General features: G+C 50.6%; 1 protein-coding gene across 4 annotated transcripts in view; it reads right to left on the bottom strand.

The window, feature by feature from the left end:
- The window catches only part of Rph3al (rabphilin 3A like (without C2 domains)), a 125,903-nt gene that overhangs the window by 52,091 nt on the left and 50,171 nt on the right, over positions 1–23,641 (bottom strand). For all 4 annotated transcript variants that reach the window (XM_020157899.2, XM_020157900.2, XM_074046560.1 and 1 more), the window contains exon 4: positions 20,864–20,993. In XM_020157899.2, the coding sequence (XP_020013488.1) occupies positions 20,864–20,993 (130 nt within the window). The remainder of the gene's footprint in view (positions 1–20,863; positions 20,994–23,641) is intronic.

Here is a 23,641-nt window from a genome sequence, read left to right as displayed (position 1 = left end):
CTTTCCTCATCTGTCCATCAGTTACCACAGGGAGCCTATGCCATAGTTAAGAGGATAAGGGAGGAGATTCGTGAAAGTGCTTAGTGCCACACCTGGTAAAGCCTTTTGTCAGCATGTCTCTCTCAAAGGACACCAGGTGTACAGTCCCAAGCCAGCTATTCCCCCTCATTCCCACTCTCCCGCACCCCCACCCACACGATCCATCTCTAAGAGCTCCAAGTAACTCTCAAACCTGGCAACTCCCCTCCACCCCTCCCTGATCCACACTGCCACCCTGTTCCTGGCCTGCAACGTGGGCCCCAGCAGGTGTCCCAGGTTGGCCGGCTTCCAACAGGTTACCAATATGCAGCCTGAATGATCTCTTCAAGATGCCAACTTACTCATGCCTTTCTCCCACCCCTGCCAATCTAAAAGCCTTCAGTCCTCCCACTGCAGCTGTATGAAAACTACTCCCTTTCTCACAGTGTGTGCTGCAAGTCCAGGCTGGACCCTACCTTCTCGCCAGTCTCTGCTCATACCTTTCTCGGGCTCCGCCATCTTCCTCTCCACTCTGTGCTCCAGCCAAGTTGGCCTTCCTTCAGTCCCTGATCCTTGCTCTGCCTCTTCCACAGAGTTTGTGTGTGTTGCAACCTCTGGCTGGGATGCATCTGACCACATGGGTCACCTAATTAACCTATGCACCCTCTAGACTTCAGCTTAGAAAGCAACACTTCTTCAAGGCAACCTTCCCTGACTTCTTACCCAGTCGGAACTTCCATTATAGATTATTACCTCTTTACTTCCATTGTCAAGGTTGTGGTTTTGCCTTTATCTATGTACAAGGGAACTACTGTCACTGCCTCCACTGGGCTGTCTTGCAGTCTGGCAGGGCAGAGGCCATTTCTATTTCTGTTCACCTTCCTCCTGTTCCCAGTGCCTGGCACAATGGCTATTTGCAGAGTAAGTGAATGAGCAAATGGAATCTCCTTTTAGTACTATGATCGAGAAGGTGAGATGTGGTCCCTTCTGGAATCTGCCAGTCTGCTAGGGAGACAGACTGAGTTCATGGCAACTCCCTTGCAGTGTGGGGCAGAGTCTGCTCCTGACCACACCAAGTGGTGCTGACCAGTGGGGTGATGGAGGTCAGACAGGGGAGAGCCACACATGGGAGTGTCTGTGGGAGGTGGGACTGCTGCCCAGATGGGCCCTACTCTCAGGGAGGGAAGCATGAACCCAGCCAGGCAGCCCTCAGAGGAAATGACACTGAGGGTCTTTTGCAAAGGGTGGAAACAGGAATGTTTGCCCCACCCTCACTTGACTGCTCCAGGGGTCCTGCATCCTGCAAGCCACCGGTATGACCTGCTTGCTCCTAACCCAGGCCATTTCAGTTACGCCTCATCTCCCTGGAATCCCCATCCCCCACCTTCCCCTTCCCAGACCACAGACAAGAGTTAGAAAGCAAAACAAAAAGACCCTGGAGGCCAGGAATTCCAAAGCTTAGGGACTCTCTGCCCAGGTGGGCCCCAAAGTCCCCACTGGAAGCCCCTGGCTTATTACATGCAGACTCTCAGCAAGCTGCCACCAAGGGTGGGGGGCCCGGTTTGGTGCTGATAGAGGAGAAGGGAAGGAAACTGCTTTGGAGCAGGCACCAGCATCTCACAGGACAGCTGGCTGGCAAAGGGCTGCACATGCCTCCATGCGCCCTGAGGACTTCCCAGTGTTACTATTTACACAAAGTTGTGTTCACGGTGGTCCGTCAACCGAAAAAAAAGAAATTGCATTCAGTATACCAGGAAGCCCCCCAAAGTCTACTATGCTGGAGAAATGAATATTTCTGGGAAGGGGAGGGTGGGGGATGGGGATTCCAGAGAAGTGAGGCATAGCTGAAGATTTTTAAAAAGCTTATTTATTTAGAGATGGGGTCTTGCTGGTCCTCAAACTCCTGGACTCAAGAGATCCTCCCACCTCAGCCTCTAGAGTAGCTGGGATTATAAGTGTGCCACTGTGTCCTGCTTAAGATGGTCCATTTAAAAACATTTGGTGCGTATAAACGCACAAGGTGATGTGAAGAGTGGGCCTCCGAGTGTGTGTTTCATACCACATACTGTGTTCCTGATACTAGAAACCAAATCTGCAAAAAGAAAAAAAAATGTATCAGGGAAAGCTAGCCCAGCAATAAAAATGATGACGATGTAAATAGAAAAAGTGACAAAAATACTGACAGTGCTGTATAGATAACGAAATGGAGCAATATACACAATAAGATAAGTTTAAAAGCTTGTTATAAACAGCAGGCGTACTACGATGCTCTACCATGTAAATATGCATGTGCGCCTGATGGATTTAGAGGTCTATCTATACAGAAAACTATCTAGGAGGAGAGCAGCCAAAATGTAAGTCAAATTATGCTAAGTCAAAATCTATTTTAGATTGGGCCTGGTGGCACGTGCCTGTTAATCCAGCTACTGGGAAGGTAGAGGCAAGAGGATCTCGAGTTCAAGGCCAGCCCAGGAAAAGTTAATGAGACCCTATCTCAGAAACAAAATTTAAATTCTTACTCTGTTTCAGGGGAGTAAGAGGGAGAGGGTGCAATCTGAATGGTTTCCTTCGGAAGAAAACAAAGGGAAAAAAAAAAAAAAAGGGCTGGAGGGGGGTGTAGCTTAAGTACAAGGCCCCAGTACTGCAAAAATGAGTGTATTTTAAATAGATTAGTAGAATTCCAATGAAAAGAAGCCTATGCTAAATGCTTTAGGCAATTACCCCAAGTTCATTTTTCTCTTTCTTTCATTTTTTTTTCCAGCTCTACACTTTTGCAGGTCAGAATGGACTTATTAAGCTGACAGCATAGGCACAGACAGTCAAGAAACAAGACTGATCAGCTGACTGTGGCTCAAATGAAGACAGTTAGGTCTGTGCACTCCAACCCTCCGGGAGAGGGGGAGGGACAGTCACTGGGTCACTGAGCCCTTCCATCACAGGCTCAGCCCTGATCAACCCCCAAGAACATGGTCTGCAGCTGTACCATGAGCCCTGCTGCACAGAGGGGCTGTTTCCATAGACTCAGTATTGGGAGCCAGGCCCTGCTGCCAAAGAGCTTTAAATCAGTTCAGGTACTGATGTCTACATTATAATTTTTTGGTGGTACTGGCATTTGAACTCAAGGCCTTGGACTTGTTAGGCAGGTGCTCTACCACTTGAGCCATGTCCTCAGTCCAAACATTTATACACTTTATTGTGTGCTTCTACTATGCCAGGTGCCGAGCTGGCTGTTTTATGTAGAATCTCAATTTTCACAACTACCCTACAGGGTAGGTATTACTGCCCATTTTCTAAGAGAGCGATCTGAGGCTTACAGTTAAGTAACCTGACTATGGGGAGCTGGAATGTGAACCCTGTTCTGTCCAAGCCTCAGACAGAGGTCCCGACTGGCCCAGCCAGATCTGGCTACCATGCAGGACACTGTTTCAATCCCTCTTCCTCCAGTGTGGATCCAAGTTTACCTTCCCTGCCTCAAGTTAAGGCAGGGCTGGCTCCCTATGCCCCACCTCCAGAAGTACAAACAATGTCTAGCCTCAAGTGGTGAGGGCACAGCCTGGCCCCTCTTCCCTCCCATTCATTAGGACAAAGCCCGGCAGCCAGCAAGGACCTTGTCCATGGAGAGTACAATGGAACTTTCCCTAGAGGGCCACAAATGCTGTCATGAACAGTGCCTACAGAGGCACAGCCTTAAGAATGCCAGTCACCAACTGCTTGGCCTGAGACAAAGCCAGGAGGCGAATGGAAAAGCACTGCAAAAAGGAAGATGGTATCTTCGTGCCTCCACCTGATACCCTGCCTGGGCACCTCCAGACTTTTCCCGGCTCAATGCTGGTAGCCAGGTAAATGGGCCAGGTGGGCTGGGCTTCCTCTCCTCACTCAGGCTTCCAAAAGGCCGAGCTGCCTCACTGAGCAGGCCCTTCCCCTCCATCAGAGGAGCCACTGGCACTGCCGGGACCACCTGCAAGTCCCAGGCCCAGGCTAGCCCCCAGACCCAGCTGCCTCTCCAGTTGAAAGGAAGTACCATCACGTTCCACTGATTGCAGGACTAGCTTCCAAGCCACGCCTCCTCCACCTGCCACTCAGTCATCACAAGGCATCCTGACTGCTGGGGAGGGTTAAAAAAGGCAACAGCCTGAGCTTCTGATGAGTAACATTCACAGAGCGCATAATAAGAAATCATGACTCGATGTAGCTTTGGATCATTTCTGGGCCTGTGTCTTGCTGCGTGTGTGTCTGATAGGGAAATCAGGGTACTGAGACAAGATGAGCCCCTGGCTAGGGACAGGGTAGGCAGGGAGGACAGTACCCCAGCACCCCATTTTGTTAACTCTTTCTGGTGCAGATGTACTTTTATATCCCCTCCCCACCCCAGGACTGGGAAACTGCATTTGGGGTTTCTGCCTTGTTTCCAGTGGGCCAGGGAAATGAAGGTGTGTGAGCCGTCTCCGTCCAGCCAAGGGGTATGGTGAGACAGAGAGAGAGAGAGAGAGAGAGAGAGAGAGAGAGAGAGAGAGAGAGAGAGAGAGAGAGAGAGAGAGAGAGAGAGAGAGAGAGATTGATTATGTGTGTGTGTCTGGAACACAGTGTAGGGAGTGAGGGTTTCAATAAGAACCTGAGCCAGGTGTGGTGGTTCACACCTGTAATCCCAACACTGGGAAGGCTGAGGCAGGAGGATCTTGAATTCAAGGCCAGCCTGGGCTACATTGCAAGACTCTGTCTCAAAAGCCAAATTCAATCAATCAATTGATCAATTAATCAGTGAGAAGCATGACACATGGCACTTGGTCTCAAGGTACTAATTCATTTGATAGGCTTTTGTGGAAGACACAGCAGGTATCAAGCGTATACCCAGTGTGAGGTGTTAAGTGCCCATGATTCAAGAGTGATGGTGTGCACCTGTAATCCCAGTACTCCTCAGGAGGATCTTGAGACAGAGGGCAGCCCGGGCTATACAGCAAGCAAGATCCTGCCTCAAAAAAAAAAAAAAAAAGGAAGGAGACAGGGAAAGAGAAAGAGGGGAAGGGAGAGGAAAAGAGAGAGAGAGAGAGAGCACATGCAGGGCTGGAGGTGTGGCTCAAGTGGTTGAGCACCTGAAGTGCTCTCCTAAGCACAGCATGAAGTCCTGGATTCAAACACCAGTCCCCCCCCCCACACACACACAAAGTACCAATGGCACACCCCCAGGGGAGAAACACAAATGCTGGTCTGAATGGACAAAGCAGAGGACAAAGGGTGCACGGGCAGAGGGGAATTACACACATGAAGGTGAATGGCAGCAGGGAGCCATCTCCAGAGGGCTGGGACAGATGCCTTAGGTAAGGGTCCTCTGTACGCCCAGAGCCTGGTGAGTCTCCACATGCTTGTTTCCACCAAGGCCCTGGCCATGGCTGCCGGTCTATGACACTGTGTGGGGTTGGTTTCCTCTGGAGGGTGTCAGAACCTCTGAAGCCCGAGGGCAAGGCACATGCAGTGGAAAAATGCAATCAACATTATGTTTACCTTTTTCAAATATGGTATTATTTTGAAATTTCAAGTAGCATGGAAAATGAAAGTGGAGGGTTCCTGTATTTATGAGCAGGAGCCTGGGTTTTGAAGAGATCAATGCCACTGCTCCAGAGTCCTCAGGAGAAGGAGCCTGGCAGCTCCTGGTCAGGGGGCCACATGGAGGTCTCCAGAATTGTCCTCTTCAAATATCAGAGGGGCCAGGTGTGGTGGTGCATGCATGTTATCCCAGCAATTGGGAAGTGGAGGTAGGAAGACTGCAGCCTGAGACCAACCCAGGGCAAAAGCGCAAGACCCTATCTGGAAAAAAAAAAAAGGAAAAGCAAAAGGACATGGGGATATGGCTCAAATGGTAGAGTGCTTGCCTGGCAAGTATGGGACCCTGAATTCAATTACCAGCACTGCCAAAACAAAAAACATTGGCAGGAACAAGTTTGTGTCTCATGGGACCTTGTGTAGGATCACTCAATGGCACTGATTCTCCCCAGGGGTAAGTGAGGAACGGAAGCCAATGTGCATACATGCTCACCACTCCTGAGGACAATTTCATCCTTGGTTCTCCAACACAGCCCTCCCAAGGCCTCCCATACCTGGTTTGCAGTCCAGGGCCTGCCAACCTGCCTGGTTACGCCAGATCCTTCTTGGAGTCTTCATCAGCTCCTCCCAGCCCAGAAAGAAGCTGCCCCTTGCTCTGCACCCCAGCTTGTAGCCTGGGTTCCTGGAAGGTGTTTGATCAGGCCTAGGAGTGTGCAGTTGGGGAGTAGGCAAGAACACAGTGTGGGTAGCTCTTGTTCCCATGAGGCGTCTGAGCCACAGCTGAGTCTGGCCTGCTCCCCAGATTCTGGGCCACAGGTCTACATGGTTCCATCTGAATCACTGGAGGACTGAGACTTGGGTCAGGTCCACCACTGTCCCACAGCAGCTGGAAGCTTTGGAACAGTCTCCCTCCCTTTTCTGAATCAAATCGCCTCCAGGCTGGGAGGCAGTCAGGGCAGGGGAAGACCCAGGTGGTGGAGGCTCCTTGCCTCGTGGTTACTTAGAGATACAACTCCTGATAAAGACAATAGCTACCATTTACTGAGCAGTTATTCCATGCCTGGCATCATGCTCAGTGCTCAATACACATTATCATTATCACATTTAATCTTGTTGACTTTCACAATGGCTCTGGGAGGGAGACTTGATGATCTGAAGGTCATGATGAAGAATCAAAGGCCCAGAGATGCAGGGGTGCTTAGTCAAGGTCATGTACAGAGGAGGTGGCAAAGCCAGGACTGGTACCCTGGTCCATAATATAAAAGAAAGAGCTTGGGCTGGGGTGTGGTTCAGTGGTAGAGCACTTGCCTAGCATGCATGAGGTCCTGGGTTCCTTCCCCAGCCCTGAAAAAAAAAAAAAAGCATCAAAAAACACAAAAAGCAAGAGCTTTGTGTTGGAGCCAGTGGGAGTGCTCAACATGGGTCATGTTTTCAGCAAGAATGGAACTGAAGTACAGGTAGCTCAGAGAATTTGTCAGGGATCACGTAGGTTAGACAGTGGAAGGCAGAACTTCACTCCTCATCCTTCCTCTCGCCTGCACTCCAGAACCTGCATGCTTGTTGAGAAGACTGTCTATGGGCTCAGTAACCAGAGAGAAAGCAGGTGGGTGGAGCTTACCCCTGAAGAGAAACAGCAGCCTCTTTCCTGATAGTCACTGGCCACACCAGGAACACAGGGAGCTCCAGACAAAGCCAGATCTGCCTCCCCCAGCCAGGCCCTGGTTGCATAACCAACTTTGTGCTTTCCAGAAGCTTTGGGTTGGGCCTCCCACAGACAGTTTCTCATCAAGAAACACCTGCTGCCAGAAAGTCACCTGGCTCAGGCTCTGTTAATGGAGGCTGGTTCTCAGAGACACTGTCAGAGAAGAGGCAGCCATTTTGTTTTTCATCTCTGCATTCTGCATCCACAGCCCCACTCCACGAGGGTGACCACAAAGCCTCACCATGGAGCGAGGACAGTAGCAGTGGTCAGCCTTGGCCACACAAGCAGCTCAGGCTGGCCAAGCAGATCTGAGGCTCAAAATTCTATAGTTCCAGGACATTTGAGCAGTCTATGAGCCCGCCATACATATTTGGTCTTTGTCCCCAGCTCCTAAATCCCTGGGAATCTCCAGTATAAGAATTTTTTATGCTAATGATACAGCTGGTGATCTCTAAGATAGTTCAGGATGGAGCTAGTCACCAGGAAGGCCAAGCCATGATGGGAGGGTTGGGGCTTTCAACACCATCCCCACCCAAAGAGCTCCTCCATTCCCAAGGTTAAGTTGATGGCCTGTGGTCAGTGATGTAAGCAATCATGTTTCATGTTTATATGATAAAGGCTCCATAAAACCCCAAAAGAACAGGGTTCTGGAGGCTTCTGGATAGTGGAATACATGGATGCTCACAGAAGGTGGTGTACCCAGAGGCTCCAATCCCTCCCCTGCCCTCTCATCCTAAAAATCTCTACATCTGATGCTTTGTAATATTTTTTATAATAAACCAGTAAATTTAAGTGTTTCCTTGAGTTCCCAGGAGCTGTCTCAGCAAATCAATCAAACCTGAGAACAGAGCAGTAGGGTCCCCAATTTAGGGATAGTTAATCAGAAGTTATGGAGGCCTGGACTTGTGACTGGCATCTGAAGTGACAAGTGTTACCAGTGGGTCTGAAGCTGGCTCCAGGTAGCTAGCGTCAGGATTGAACTGGAAGATACCCTACTGGGGATTCACTGCTGGCCGATTGGTGCTGTATTGAGTGACTATGTGTGAAGAAGAGAAAGCCTGTTGGATGGCTTTTTCCTGTATATTTAGGGCCTGACCCCAAAGACCTTGAAGTCACAGCTGGCTTTTGGAGGGCTTACAATCTCTATGGGAGGGTGAGGCAGGAGCCTCTGCTAAACCTCCACCAGCCTGTCCCTAGAATATAGGCAGGAACATTAGCAATGATGAGAGCCAATGATGTCAAAAGCATTCAGTCACCACTCTGTAAATGCCTGCTGTGACCAAGCCCTGGACTGGCTAGAAGGGACAGTGAAGCTCATAGACTGATGGAGAAAGACAAAAAACGTGTGTGGACACACACACACACACACACACGAGGAATCTCCCTGCTTGGTCCCCACCTAACTTTACTCCAGCCTCGTCTCCCCTTCACTTTTGACCAAGCCCATATCATCAGCCCACACACACTTTACTGTCTGCTGGCAAAACTCCTAGCTACCTTCCTGTCTCCGGGCTTTCACCCAGCCTGTGCCTCACGCTTGGCGAGCATCTAATATCCTAATATCCTCAGGACCAGATCAAACATCTCCTCAGTGCCCTCTTCCTTGGGTTCCCCACTGTGCCCCCCAGTGCGCCACCATCTCTAGAGATGGAGTCACACTGATTGTGTCTTCCATGAATGGCCCCTTTGAGGCCATGGCTCCTTTGAGGGCTGGGGACAAACCCCAGGCCTCGCAGGGTCTAGGCAAGCACTCTATCACTGAGCTACATCCCCAGCCCACATTTTTCATTATTTAATCCTGAATTTAGCAGGTGCCGGGCACACAACTGGGATGGGGGAAGGGGATGAGTGACAAGTATAAGGTACTACAAGGGTTGGAATTCCTTAGATACCTGGGCCTAGGGCGGTGTTTAAGGAAGGAAAGGATGTGATCAGATCCAGGTTTCAGATTCTTTGATAAGAATGTGGACCCACCTATTCTTCCAGCCAATCTGCCTTCCATATTCTTAGCAGCAGCTCTTTTTCTGGGACATTCTTAGACACCTATGGAATTTCTAGATCCCTATGGGTATGGAAGGCAAGCAAAGAAAGAGAGGGCTCCACAGCTGTTCCAAGACCTGGCCAGCAGGAGAGGGAGCTCAGGAACAAGGGGACAAGGTAGGCCCTGTGTTTACCTCTGGAGCCCCTATGGAAGGGCTGTCCAGCTGCAGTTGTTACAGGGCCAGGGACTGAGAGAAAGGTCAGGGTAGCAGACACAGGAGGAGAAGGAGGAGGGGCAGCAGGTGGTGCTGGCAAAACATCAGAATTCAGGGAGTGGGGAGGCTTCAGGGGCTGCACATACTGGTACGTGTGCTGTTTACTACTGATTTCACTGCCCTGGGGACAAACACATAGGGAGGCCCAGGCTTCACCTGCCTTGCTCCCTGAGGTAGCTCCAGAGCCTGGTCTGGGTCCCAACATACTGCAGGTGCTCAACAGATGTTGAGGATCTACAGTAAGGAAACAGCAAGAGGTGCAAACCCTGGGGAAGCAGCACCCTGGGAGGCAGACAGAAGTGGCCAGGAAGGCGCTGGGGGTGGGACCAGGTGGCAGTAGAGTAGGGATGAGAGGCAAAGGTGCAGCTTTGCCCTGCTTCTAGAAGTCTGGTGGTGAGCAACAGAGAGAGGAGCAGGAAGTAGGCTTGAGGGAGGGGTCTTGGGCAGAAGGCAACTTAGGGGTGCAGCTGGTAGGATGGAGAATCTAAGAGGAGGAAGGACCACTATGGGGACAAGGACAGGGGAGGCAGAAGGGACACAGCACATAGCCATTCAGCCTGAAGCTGGGCGCCAGACAGCAAATGGCCACCCCAGAGAGACCAGAGTGAGGAGTGGGGAGGCCTAGGGTAACTGAAGGTAAGAATGGCCACTCCAGGGTTCTCAAAACCAAGTCAGCACAGGCCCCTTGGCCAAAGTCAGCAGGCTGCCCCCATCCCCCAGCTGTCCCCAGAACATTTGTACCCCTGGGTAGCCTTACTTATCTGAGAGTACTGCACTGGCCCCTCTGGCTTCCTGGGATTACTGTGATTCTCACGAGGCCAGTCTGTGAGAAAACCCTCTCTCTGTTCTCTACAGTGCTGCGGACACAGTAAATATCCTCCCAGTCAGTAAATTACCTGTTGGAATTGTTTCGTTTTTATTTAAAAAATACAGCAGACAAGACAAACATCCTGGAGCTTCTAACATTCTAAGAGCAACAGCACTAATGATTAATTAGGTGCCCTGGTGATGGGTGGGCAGAGAGAGCCAGGGAGAAGAACCATAGCAGGTCAGGGCTGAGTAGAGCTAGCACTCCCAGCCATGTACTTGATTTATGCTGTGAAAAATCAGTGGGCTGCAGCCAGGGACTGGACAGAGTGCTCTGGACACCATGTGGAGGCATTTAGACTTTATCCTGCAGGCAGTAGGGAGCCACTGAAGACTTCAGGAGGAGGGGGAAGAATGACGTGATCAGAGCTGCACTTGAGCCAAATGAACAAGCAGAGGAGCAGAGAATGAGCTGGAAAGGAAATGGGCTTCCAGCAGCAGTCAGGAGCCTGGCAGGGGGTCCTACCAAGGTGGGGGTTCATGATCCAAGAGCTCAGCCTCATTCCCTGAAGACCCAAACTACACTCTTGTCTGTGCCTGAATGTGGATCTGGAAGGAAGGGTCTCTGGAAGTGCTGGCAGATCGTCGGGTCTCTCAGCCTCAGTTTCTCCATCTGTACCTCTGGAAGAATCTTCTCTCACAGAAGGTGAGGGGCAAGGATAAAGACAGAGTTTGGAAGGGAAAGGACTAATAAAGCCCCTTGATTTTCCCTGGGAATGGAACCCAGGGCCTTGCACATGCTAGGCAAGCCCTCTACACTGAGTCAACATCCACCCCAGACCTTGCTTCTTGGTTTTGAGCCTGGGGCTATAGGGAGCCCTGAAGAAAGGGCACATCTCCCTCTTACCTTAGTTCTCCATCAGCGGGCAGGTGTCCCTTGCCCACCTGTGGGGGCACAGGAGGATGGGCTAAATCCACCATGAGCTGTGGTTAGTGAGTAGCAAACAGCTATAGCGAAACATGCAGCTGGACACAAAGGGGCGATTTGAGAGTGAAGAAGAATTACAGGCCTTCCAAAGTGTGGCAGCTGGCAAGGCAGCTGACGAGGTGTGTGGAGCTGAGCCATGCTGTGGACTGGAAATGTCATTATCTGCTATTTACCACAACAGAGGACAAGAGACCGTGCAGAATTACCGCTCCTGGTAAGAGCCCTAAACAGATTTGCCAACAATGCTTCCTGCTGTGGGAGATTCTCCCAGCTCCACCGACCAGACCAGGGGCAAGGAGCTGTGGAGCAAGTGGCAAGGGGCCCAAGGGGGTGCCAGGCAGGCGTGCTCAGGGGAGAAGTCATTGCACAGCAGGCTGGCTAGTATCCTTAACACCCCACCCTAGGGCTACAGGAGTCTCATCCATTCAATGAGAGGCTAAATCTCACAGAGACCAGGACACAAGACCCAGACTCCTGCAGACCTCCACCTGTGTCCAGCCATCTCCAGGTTGTGACAAACCACAGCAAGGCCTCAAGCCTGCTCTGTAGGGGCACTGACTTAGGCTGTGTCCCTTCCCTCCCACCGGGGCATGCAGGCATTGGCCCTGGTACCCCCCTCTGTGAACTGTACCGGTGTCATCTTCTTTTGGGTATCTCCTGCATGCCTTAGGCCATCCACTTGCAAAAGGTTTGTACACAAAGTCCTGAACTGAGGAACTACAAGGTCCTGGCTGGGTCACGATAGGTGAGTCATCTCTCTGAGCCTCATTTTCCCCATCTGGAAAATGGATGTAAACACTGCCTTTCACCTACCTGTCCCAGAGGGCCATGAGGGACACAGAGCTTCATGACAATGTCAGAGGCAGAGGGGCTCTCAGAGCACATGTCAAGCCCACCCTGGCTTCCTCCTGCTCAGAGAACCTGGACTCAACCACATCCAAGCCCAAGTGAGCCAGGAAGCGAACCGAGCTTAGCTTCACAGCACAAACAGAGTGGGTGGAGTCTCAGAGGCGTGAGGAAGTGAGCATCCACTTCCAGCTACACTGCTGTCACTCCCTGATTTCGAGGTGGGATGCTGCCAGGGCTGGAGTGGGCCTGGGCTTCGCAGGAGGAAACTGCTGGAAGGGCTTGGAAACCCTCTCATCCAACCCTTCCCTCTTACAGGAAGGAACAGAGAGAGACTGTCATCCAAGGTCACATGGGGAGGTCAGGGCCAAGCTGTGACCAGCCCTGGTTCCTGGCTTCGGCAGCCATGGGTGTAGTGGCACCGGTACGGGTAAGACTCAGATGTGTTTTACCTATGGACTTCAGAAACATGGCTCCCACCCCACTCCAGCTGTTAAACAATATCCCTCCTCTAATTTACATGAAGACCAAGGAGGCTTCTGGAAAATAAACTTGAACCTTAACAACTAGATTTCAAACCCTGGTGGCTATATCTGTGTGGGGGGAGAGTGGTGAGCAGGGGGCAGGGCATCAAAGGGCTGTGGCCCTGGCAGAGATTCAAAGGGAAGAAGCTAGACTCGTGGTCCAGGCCAGCCTGGGCAAAAAGCAAGACCCTATCTCCATCTCCAAAATAACCATATCGCCAAGGGCTAGACGCATGGCTCAAGTGGTAGAGCACCTGCCTAGCAAGTGCGAAACCTTGATTTCAAACCCTTCATCCAATCTTGGCTCCTGTTAATTGGATAATTCAATTTATCAGTGTGCTACTTCCAACCCGCCACACAGTCCTGCTTCCAAACCTGCGTGTGTGGATTTCACCTCCTCCAGTGACTCCTGTGACTGTCATCAACCCTTGAGGGCTCTGCTGCCCACCAGAAAAAAAGTCAACACCTCAGCCTGGCACATGGGGCTCTTCCTGGCACACCCCATGTTTTCTCCCTCCATCTGCATCTGACCCCTCTTGTCCCTCTTGTGCTCTCTCCCCAACTTCCTCTTTCTTCTTCTCTCAGTCTGCCTGTCTTCCTCCCTCCTCCTGTCACTCTCCCATATACCCAAACTACCCGCTATGCCCGGTGCCCACCACACCTGCACTTCCTCTACAGAGTTGCGCCCTGCCCTGCCTGACACCTCATCACCCCCTCCCCGTGCACCCCACTCGCCTCGCTCTAGGATCTGCTCTGGATCGCTCCCTGCCTTCCATTTCTATAGTCCTCACATTGTGCTGTGTTATCTGCTGTTGGCCATGAGATCCTGGGGGCGGGGACTAGCAGTGGCTCCTCACCTTGGGAGCTGGGGGGCACAGTCTCCGAGAGCTGCAGAGTGACCCACAGGACAGGAACGCAGACTTAGTCCAACAAGCTCGGAGCCACACCACCAGAGAGCCAAGTGGTTCCCAGCCCACCCTCCTTTATCCTGATGACCCTGAAGTGAAGGTCAGAGGCATGCTGGTGGTAAACTGGGAAGAACGGATGAGCTCTGAAATGCACCAAGTGCTAGTGCTTGCTTGCTTTCTTTGGAGGAAGAAAAGTCACACTGTAGGCATCAAACAGCGAGAAAAAGTGCCTCTTAATGGAGATGTTCTGCTCATCAGCCTGAGCAAGGCGGATGCTCCAAGATGCTGCGAGGGTGTCTCCTATCCCCGAAACAGGAGCCAAGTCAATTCCTGTCAAACAGCCCTGGCAATGTGCAAGCAGCCAGAGCGAGCCCCTCAGGGCAGATGAATTAAGTGACTTTTTCCGGGAATTTAGGAAACATCAGTAGCTGAATGAAAAAATCCATCTTTGTAATGAGACACAAACACACATCTTCTACATTGAATTAGCCAAGGAGGAGAAAGGACACTGTGAGTCCAATTTGGAGGTATCTCAGATGAAATGGCTGTTGCTCAAGGCGGCGGCTGCTTCCACTACACCTCCGCCCCACAAAGGTGCTGAGGATGAGGTTTGGAAAGGGAGTACAGAGGAAACTACCAGTAACTTTCAGCACACCCCCAATTGGGAAGGAGGCTCTGTTAAAAATGGGCACCTCCTAGTCCTTGGGTGGGAATGTAAAATGGTACAGCTACTATGGAGAACATAGGCCAGGTGGGTATAATGACACCATTCTAGATACAGGGAGGCATAAATAGAAGGACTGCAGTCCAGGCCAGCACAGGCAAAAAAAAAAAAAAAAGAAAGAAACCTCAAGACCCTATCCCCCAAATAACTAAAAGTAAAAATGGCTATGGGTGTGGCTTAAGTGGTAGAAAGCCTGCCTAGCAAACTCAAGGCCCTGAGTTCAAACTCCAGTACCATAAAAAATAAAAAAATCAACACAAGTTATTCAGAAACCATGTGAACTGGTAATTCCACTGACTGGGTATCCACCCCCAAAGACGTAAACACAGGATGTCTGAGAAGTGTTTGCACTGTCACGTACATAGCTTATTATTCACAATAGCTAAAATGTAGGAGCAACCCAAGTGTCCATCCCAGATGAGTGATAAGCAAACCTTCTATCCATGCCATGGAATGCTGTCACCCCTACAGAGGAAGGTGAATCTGCTCACAGTGCAACACAGATGAGCCTTGAGCATACGATGCCAGCGGTCTGGTTAAATGCATAGTCTAGCTAAGGAGATCTGAGGGTGGGGGATGCTTATGGCACTGGTCTTCGGCCTACACTTTGAATAGTGAGGACCCCATCAGCACCTGAACTCTCTCCAACTGCCCTATGCCTCTCCTAGAGGAGGTACTCTCTGGAAGCTGGATAGGGAGGGACTCCCAAAGCTTTGCAGGACAGAAGTGGAGCCCTCAGATGTCTGGGAGACTTTTTTCAGGAGGGCTGCTGGTAGGAGATCTGGAACCACCATCTAAGAGTAGAGAGCTGAGTGCTGGGAATACAACCATGGTGGTGGGAAGGCAGAGCAGGGCAGGGCAGGGCAGGGCCTCCTTAGGTTACCCAGACCAGTGGCAAGCAGGAGGGTGACATTCCATCTGGTCCTCCCTTGGCTCAGCAGCCACAAGTCCAAAACCCTGAACAGGGAGGCAGGCAGACTGGAGCTTTGGGGAAATGGCGCAGCCTCTACCCAGCCCACTGTTTACCATGACACACCTCCTCCTTAGAGCAAAGTGGCCTTGAGCCACTGCAGAAGGGAGCCCTTCCTTGAGGTGGACTTCCCCCTCGGGACTTTGAACAGAATGCAGGCTGACCACATAGCCTCTCTGCTGGGATTCAGCACACATGACCTACCAAGTTCACTTCACAGGCCAGCTCCCCTGTGCCCACACCATGGGATGGAATTCATTTGGCTGAGACCAAGAAAAGATCTGACTGCTTCCCTGGAACAGTGACAAGGCCACGAGGAGCTCAGGCAGGTCCTCCACACCCCTGCCCGGCCTTCCTATGGCTGGCAAAGCCGGACTCTCAATCAGACTGAAGGCTGCCTGACTCAGATCCTGAGCAATTAGGAGCGCCAGGCCTCTTTAATTAAGAAGCCAGCCCCTCTCCCTTCCCACCATGGCCCTGGATAATGAGGGCAGGCAGCCCGGGCATGCAGGCCCAATTACAGAGGGACACAGCTCCGAGACTGCGCATCGTCTTCCACCCGCGTGCTCATTAGCTTGTGGTTGTCTGAATGCTGCCAGGGCTTTTGCTGGGGACGCATCCATGTCCCCAGGAGCATCTGAAGATCTGCCCTCCCCGGCCCAGTCTGGCTCTGGACACTTTCCATGCCTGGGATCTCTCAACATCCCTTCTCTGCAGCCTGTCCAAGGGCACGCATCTTCTGGGTCCCAGGACTGTGGCCATGGCAAAAGGTGAGGAGGGTGAAAGCGGAGACAGAAATAAACAGAGACGCTCTCCGAAAATGAGCAAGTCCAAAGTGGGCTCTTGATGCCCCATGAGACCCCTGCACCCTAACAGAGCTCTCCCAGCCCTGCCCCCCAGGGCTGCCTCTTTAATTAATTATCCATAACCAATTAACTCTGACCCATCAAGGACAAGGATCTGTGTCTCCTTGCACAGTGTCTCCAGCACTGGGCACCAATAGGGCACAGGAAGTATTTGTTGCATGGGTGAAAGGATGGCATCATTTCCTGCTCCTCTGCCCAGTCATCTGGGAGTCCCCGTAAGGGATAAAGTGCTGCAAAGGGCTATGTCTGGACCTCACTGATACTCTGGGGACTCGGAGTCTAAGTGATCCCCACCTTTGTGATCATCTTCTGGGGACCAAGAAGGAACCTACAGCCCTACTCATTCTCTTCTCAATCATAGTGTGCCCCCCAGATACAACCCTTCTAACAAGCCCCATGTACTTAGCTTCCCAAAGCTTCCATCTTCTGGTTTACAAGATCTCACCCCTGGAGGCCACTGGAGCATGCTCCATCCACCCTCCAAGGTCCTCCTGTTCCTAAGCCAAATCTGTTACCACATCTGTGTCCTTCCTCGCAGCACACACCTCTCTGCCCTCCAGTTGTCCAGCTCAGCCTTGGCTATGATGTCCTCCCTTCTCTGTTGCCCTTTGTTCCCTCTCAGCCTACGGGGGCTGGCTCTTTCAGGTAGCTTTCCAGCTGCTCAGTCTAGGAACCCTGGTTCCCAACAGCAGTGAGTATCGCTCTGGAGAATACCACCCGTTCACCTTGTCCTCACCTTGACTGTCAAGACCTGAGGGAAGCAACTATTCTGGATGCCTCCCCTGAGATCCCCCTTGCCCAGGAGTCAAACAATGGGCTGATCAGTGACTAGTGCTTATCCATGAGCCACTGGCACAAACACTGAGGGATGCCCATGCTGGCTCAGGACACCCAATGCTGGAAAGCTGCAAAGGTGTCTGGAGGCCTTCACCTAAATTCTGGAAACTAGGAGACTAACTGTGGCATCCCTATGTTTAAGTTCAAGAAAACAAGAATTCTAATAAGGAGGACATGAGGCACCATTGACTGAATTGTGCACTTCAAAACTCTGACAGGGAAGCCCCCACCCCCAGTGTGTATTTGGACAGGGGGCACTGAGGAAGTCATTGAGGTTAAATGAAGTCAGAAGGGTGGGGCCCTAATTCAGAAGAATTAGTATATTTATAACAAGAGACACCGGATCTCTCTTCCTCTGCCGTGTGAAGACACATGGAGAAGGCAAGCCAGGAAGCATCCCTGGCAGAAATGAATCGATTCAGACTTCCCAGTCCACTAACCCATGGGGAAATGGAGGTCTTTGTTTAAGGCACCCAGTTGGTAGTGTTTTACAGCAGCAGGAACTCACTAATCCCTGGGTCACTCAGCCTCTCCTGAGATCCATGATCTGCCCACAGTTTGTAGCATGTGTGCATGTAGTTTTTCTCAGGTAGGACCTGAGGTGGACTAGTCACAACAATAGTGACAACAATGACAGGAACCCTTTCCTGAATGCTTGTGACAGACCAGGCACTGCAGAGGGCTTCCCTGCACTGGTGACTTTACTTCTCACACTCACCAGGGATTGATGGGAACTTTGTGATCCTGCCTTTTAGATGAAGAGGTGGAGGTCCAGACAGGCTGAGTGACTTGTACAAGGTCACACAGTGGTGGCCAAGCTGGGACCTTAGCCCAGGTCTGTCTAGTCCTACAGCTCTGGCTGAAGCCCTTGTGGTCCTGCTGTTGGGAAGGAGGAAAACAACCCTCATGGGCTCTTGCAGACACATGGAGATGTTCCAGGAAGTGCAGGGTGCCCCCCACCCCCACGACCCAAGCAGGAGCTCCAGGCACTGTACAGTGGTGATGTGGGAACAGTACTTACTGGCAATCCTGAAACACAGGTAGACCAAGTAGCCTCTCTACCTGGTCCTTTGCACTCTAGGACTCTCCTGGGACCCTCATTCAGCTCCTCCAGTTCTTCCCCATCTGCTTCGAAGCTTAGAAAATGCTGAAGACACTGACACTATCTTTCAGCATAAGGTCTCCATCCTGATGGGGCCTTGTCCCTAACTTCCAACGACACCCATCACCCACCATCTCCCACTTTCACTCCATGTCTCCCTACAAGTCACTCGACATATCACAGCTAGAGTCATCCCTTAAAAAGACAAAGCAAATCACATCACACCCCTATGCAAACATTCTACTGGCCTCCCGTTAAACTTGCAATAAATCCCAACTCCTGACCTTGAGTTACAAAGCTCTGTGAGACCAGCCAAGCCCATCTCTTATTCCCTCTGTTCCAGATTCCTTCATCAGATTTTTTTTTCCTGTTATACTGGGATTTGAACTCTGGGCCTAATGCTTGCTAGGCAGGGGCTCCACCACTTGAGCCACACCCCCAGTTCTTTGGCTTTTAGTTGGCTTTTTCAGATAGGGTCCTGTGCTTTTGCCCAGGCTAGCCTTGGACCTTGATCCTCCTACTTCTGCCTCCTGAGTAGTTGGGATTCCAGTTGTACACCACCGTGCCCAGCCCCTTCATTAGTTCTTGAAAAACCCATTTGGTTCTGCCACGGAGCCTTCGTGCCTCGAACACTATTCTCCCAAAATCTTCCCAGGGCCAACTCCTGTTTGTGTCCAGGTCTGAACTCAGAGAAGCCCTCTCAAAGCATCTGGTCACATACTATTACACTCCTCTGTTTTAATTCAATCTAGGGCCCTTGGTCTACCTGACATTATGTTTATTCATTCATTTCTTCTTTTTCCTCCCACCCCTGGAAAATACCTTCATAACAGCAAGAATTGTGGCCAGCACCTAAAACCAGGCCTGTACACAGCAGACCTTCTACTGTGAAAAGAATAAATAAATAAGAATGAGTGACACAAAATTCTCAAGGACACAGGAAGAAAACCCTCCAAACCTCCCAAGAGCCCCTCATTCAGCTGGGGCCCTGTCTACTATCCCGTCCTCCCACTTCTGCCTGGTAACAAGTCCCTCGGAAGATCAAAGGGCTCCTCTGCCTCCCCAAGCCAGCACCCAGTCCTCAGCCTGCAGGCAGAACAAGAATCACTTCAAATGGATATGTCCTCAATCAGCCCAGGGCTCTAGGGCACCAGGCAGTCAGGGAAGAACATTCTCCCCCACTCCCTACATCCAGCTGAGGCCCTGCCCTAGGAAGGCCACGGTTGCCTAGGAAATGGCTCTCCTGGGAGTAGCTGGCATTAACTCTTTGGCAGCCAAGGACAGTAGCCTGCCTCTGTGGCCGAGGCCAGGACATTGCCCGGGGAGAAGATACAGTGCTACCCTTCTTCATGATCCCACAAACCTAGGATATTTAAGAGCAGTTGTGGGCTTAGAGACGGAAGGGAAAATAGGTAGAAAACCATTCTCCCAGGTAGAACTCATGACTAACCACTTCATCTGCCCAAGACCTGGGAACAAGGCATTCCCACGTCCATGCTTAGAGGGTCCCTAGTCCACAGCCTACAGAGGAGCTGGCACACTCTGAGCCAGGCCTCTGTCACACCACCATTGTGCTTAGACTGATCAATCAATATTCCTCAGTCTAGTTTACCACTTATGATGAGCTGGGTAAAAAAATGACCACACACCAAATCCTGGCTTTCTCACTTATTAATTAGGTATTTTAACCTCTTTCATACCCAGTTTCTTGAGTGCCACTGACATCGTTCCAAGTCTATCTTTACTTCTTTGATTTTTTCCATCTTTTATAATCCTTTCACCCTATCCCACTCCTAAGCTTATATCTTCTGCTATTTTTTCCCCAGGATTAATTATGATCATGAACTTGCTTATTTTAATTTCTCATCCAATGTCATCTCAAGAAAGAAGGCTCTTTTTCTTTCTGTCTTAACACATGGAAGGTACTTGAGGATGGGTCTAGCAAAACTAGGGTGAAAAAAAAAAAGGTATCTTGGTAACAGTATTTCTAACCTAGGAAGACAGCAAAGGGAAGTCATGCTAATTACTGCACAGCAACTAGTCTAGGCTGGAGCAGGAACAAAAGTCTAGAAAGATTTCTGCCAGAAGGAAAAGAAAAGCAGGCTCCATGTGTTAGAGAGTAAAATTGAGATGCTGAATAACCTTGAAGATTGGAAGGCACATTGTTATCTGGGCAATAAAAAAAAGAAAGGCAATTAGAAACTCCAGGATAAAAAAAAAAGCTATAAAGTCTTAGATATGAATCAATTTAATATGTGGCACAATTTAGAACAAGAAAAGGAGAAAATGTATTTGATCTTGCTCCTTTAAGTGATCACAAGGATAAACTGACAGAATAGGAAGTGCAACCCTACCACACTACTTAACCCTGAGGAAAACACCACTTATCTAATAACAACTAACACTTATTGAGTGCCTAAGTGCCAGGCAATGTTTCAAGAGCTTTTCATTTAACATTCCCCAATCCTCAGAGCTCTCTGAGGTGTATGTTATCATTACTCCTACTTTGCAGATGAGGATGATGAAATAGTAGACAAGTTTTCTGATGTCATATGGCTGGTCTATGGCCAGAGATAGCCTTAGAAGGCAAACCAGTCAATCTTCACGCCCTGATCCTTCTTTCCAAGAAGCAAAAAATCTCATGTGTGTGCACAAACACACATGCCACATGCACATATAGACACACACACACTTCTGGGAGCCAGGATGCAAAACCATGGAGCCACAGAGCTAGTCCAGGCTGGGGAGCTGCAATGGCAGGGCCAGAGCAGGCCTTACCTTTCGGCAGTCTTTGCAGAACACCGACGAGCTGCCCAGGAAGCCCAGCACCTCCCCACAAAGCAGGCACTGCGAGAGGCCGTTCCCCAGCACGTTCCGCCTCATGGTCTCCAGTCGCTCCACCAGCCTCCTGCAGCACAGGACACAGAATCAAAAGGAAAAGAACTTCCTGTCCCCAATCCAACAACTGCTGGGGCACAGCAGCCATGTGTAGGCCCCAGATCACAAGGGCATGGAGGAGCCCGGTGAAACGCATTGAGAGTGTTGGCTCTCCACACCTGCCCACTGCTGCTGCTAACAGTGGGAGTCAAGTGGAGGCTGAGCCACAAATCTCCCTGCTAGGCCCCAGCAGGACGCACTCTCCACCCCTTCCGCTAGCCAACTCCTAGTCATTCATTCACTCACCACCTATTGGTTGAGCACCCACGAAGTGCCAGTCGCTGGGGAGGACTATAGAAAACACGCCAGGGACAGACATGGTCCCTGCTTTCATGGGACTCAATGTTCCATCATGGAGGAATCCACGAACAAATAAGCAAACTGGTTTCAACTGGGGAGAAGCGCTATGAAATGCCAACTGTAGAAGGGAGCAGGAGGGACAGGTGAGGAACCAGAGGCACATTACATGGTGGCCAGGGAAGACTCTCTGGAAACGTGTGAACTGAGAGCTGAAGACTAGTAATGACATAACCCACATGGCAGAGCAGTTTAGGAAGCTTCCAGTCTAGGGGAACAGCAAGTGCTGTGGCTCAGCTGAGAAATGACCACCAGCGAAGGAGCCAGCAAGGCTACTACTGCCCCCTGAGTCAGATGGAGATGGGAACATGGTGAGGCCGGAGGGGCAAGCACGGAGGGTCATGTAGTTTTACAGGTCGTGAAATGGATTTGAGGGTTTTCGAAGCTCAACTGGAAACCACTGAAGAGTTTGAAGAGGAGAGTGGTTTGACCCAAATGACACTTTTTCAAGCTTCTGTAGAAAGCTGGATGACAAGGGAGACAGCAGAAGAGAGGAAACCATAGGAGGCAGTAGCTGTCCTAGGAGAGAGGATAGACGGGGCATCTCAGAGGCGGCATGGATGGCTTGGCAATGGGGGAGAGGAGAGAGATACCAGGTCTGAGCACCTGGGCAGATGAGAAGCTGGAGCAGCAAAGAAAACCAGCTCCTCTTTGAAACCCTTAGATTTGCTGGACCCTGCTAAGCCTGGGCAGGCCTCCTCCTGGGGTCCCAAAGCCCCTCATCACACTGTCATCCCCTTTGCACAACAACCTCTAACAAAACACTACAATTTCTACAGAATTGTTCCAGTTTGTCAGTCACTATGTTTCCAGAACCCAGCAAACGGCATGTCATGTCCTCTAATGGTCACAGACCCACAATGAGGGGAATACTATTGTTCCCTTTTTGTGTGTGTGCGGTACTAGGGCTTGAACTTCAGATCTCGTGCCTGCTAGACAGGCACTCTATTGCTTGAGCCACTCCTCCAGCCCTTTATTATGTTGGGTATTTTTGAGATAGGGTCTTGCTATTTGCCCGGGCTGGCTTCGAACCATGATCCTCCTGATTTCTGCCTTCTGAGTAACTAGGATTACAGGTGTGAACCATCAGCACCTGGTTTATAGTTCCTATTTAAAAGATGAGAAGACTGAGGCTCAAAATTGTGAAGTCATTTGCTGGGGTCAGAAAGTTCTCAAGAAGTGGAGCCAGGCTCTACTCCTAGGCCTGTCTGATCAGGCCCACACTTTCCCCTCAAGTGATGTGGCATTGCCATGAGAGCTGAGGGACAACCGACTCAGTGATGAGGCTGCCTCTACCCACATCTCCTCTGGCGAGCACTTCTGGCTTCCAGGAGGGACATGGTTCTTCACCTGGGGACCTGCAGGCCCAGGGGCAAACTCAGCTCCAGCCTTGGCATGACCCATTTGTTCTTGGGGACACTCTGTCAGTCCACCCTGCATTTCCATGCTTTGTATAAATGCACAAGATGCACCTCGCCCACCTGAACAATAACTAACCTGTAACACTGCTTCTGAGTCATTCCACACCTGTCGTCCCAGCTCTCACAGTGGAACAAACAACAGGAAGGACTCTCTAAGACAGCTCAGGGAAGGCAAAGTCAGCATTCCACCAACTGAAGGGGAGCAGAAACACTTCCACAGCATAGGGGAGCCCATCATGAAGCTCCTGCCCCTGTTCACCCTCCAGGGGGAGCCAGAAGGCCCCAGGATCAGTCACCAGCATTTGAGGTCAGCTTAGAGCCCAGAGCCTTTCAGATCTGTGAGAAGCAGGGCCATAGCCAGGTTAAATGAAAAAAAGGAAAACCCAACCAGTCTGATGTAAGTGCTGTTTGCATTTAAATAGTAACACCACCATATTATTGAGACACCTACAGGGAACTTTTAGCACCGCAGTTATCTTTATAGTGGGACCCTCACCTTGTAGAACTGTGTGTTTCTACAGTGTCTGATTTTTTTAAAAATGATCATATAACTAATAGAAAAAGAGAAGGAGAAAAAGAACAAGGAGAATGAATTCCTGACCACTGCCATGCAGTCTAATTGTGTTTTCTTACTTGGACTTTTCTGTATTTCTCAGATTTTTCTAGGAAATATTAATTGCTTTTGTAATTCAACAAAAAAAGACACAAGAAAAATGCTGGATGACAGAGTCATGGTCAGCTCTGGATGTCAGAGGCTGGGAGAAGAGCTTTGAACACGCTGGAGAGCGCCTCCTGCTGGGGAGATTTGTGGCTCAGCCTCCACTTGACTCCCGCTGTTAGC

The sequence above is a fragment of the Castor canadensis genome, chromosome 11, assembly GCF_047511655.1.
Source record: "Castor canadensis chromosome 11, mCasCan1.hap1v2, whole genome shotgun sequence".
NCBI classification, from domain to species: domain Eukaryota; kingdom Metazoa; phylum Chordata; class Mammalia; order Rodentia; family Castoridae; genus Castor; species Castor canadensis.
The sequence above is the reverse complement of the archived record's forward strand: the minus strand, read 5'-3'. Positions and strand labels throughout refer to the sequence as shown.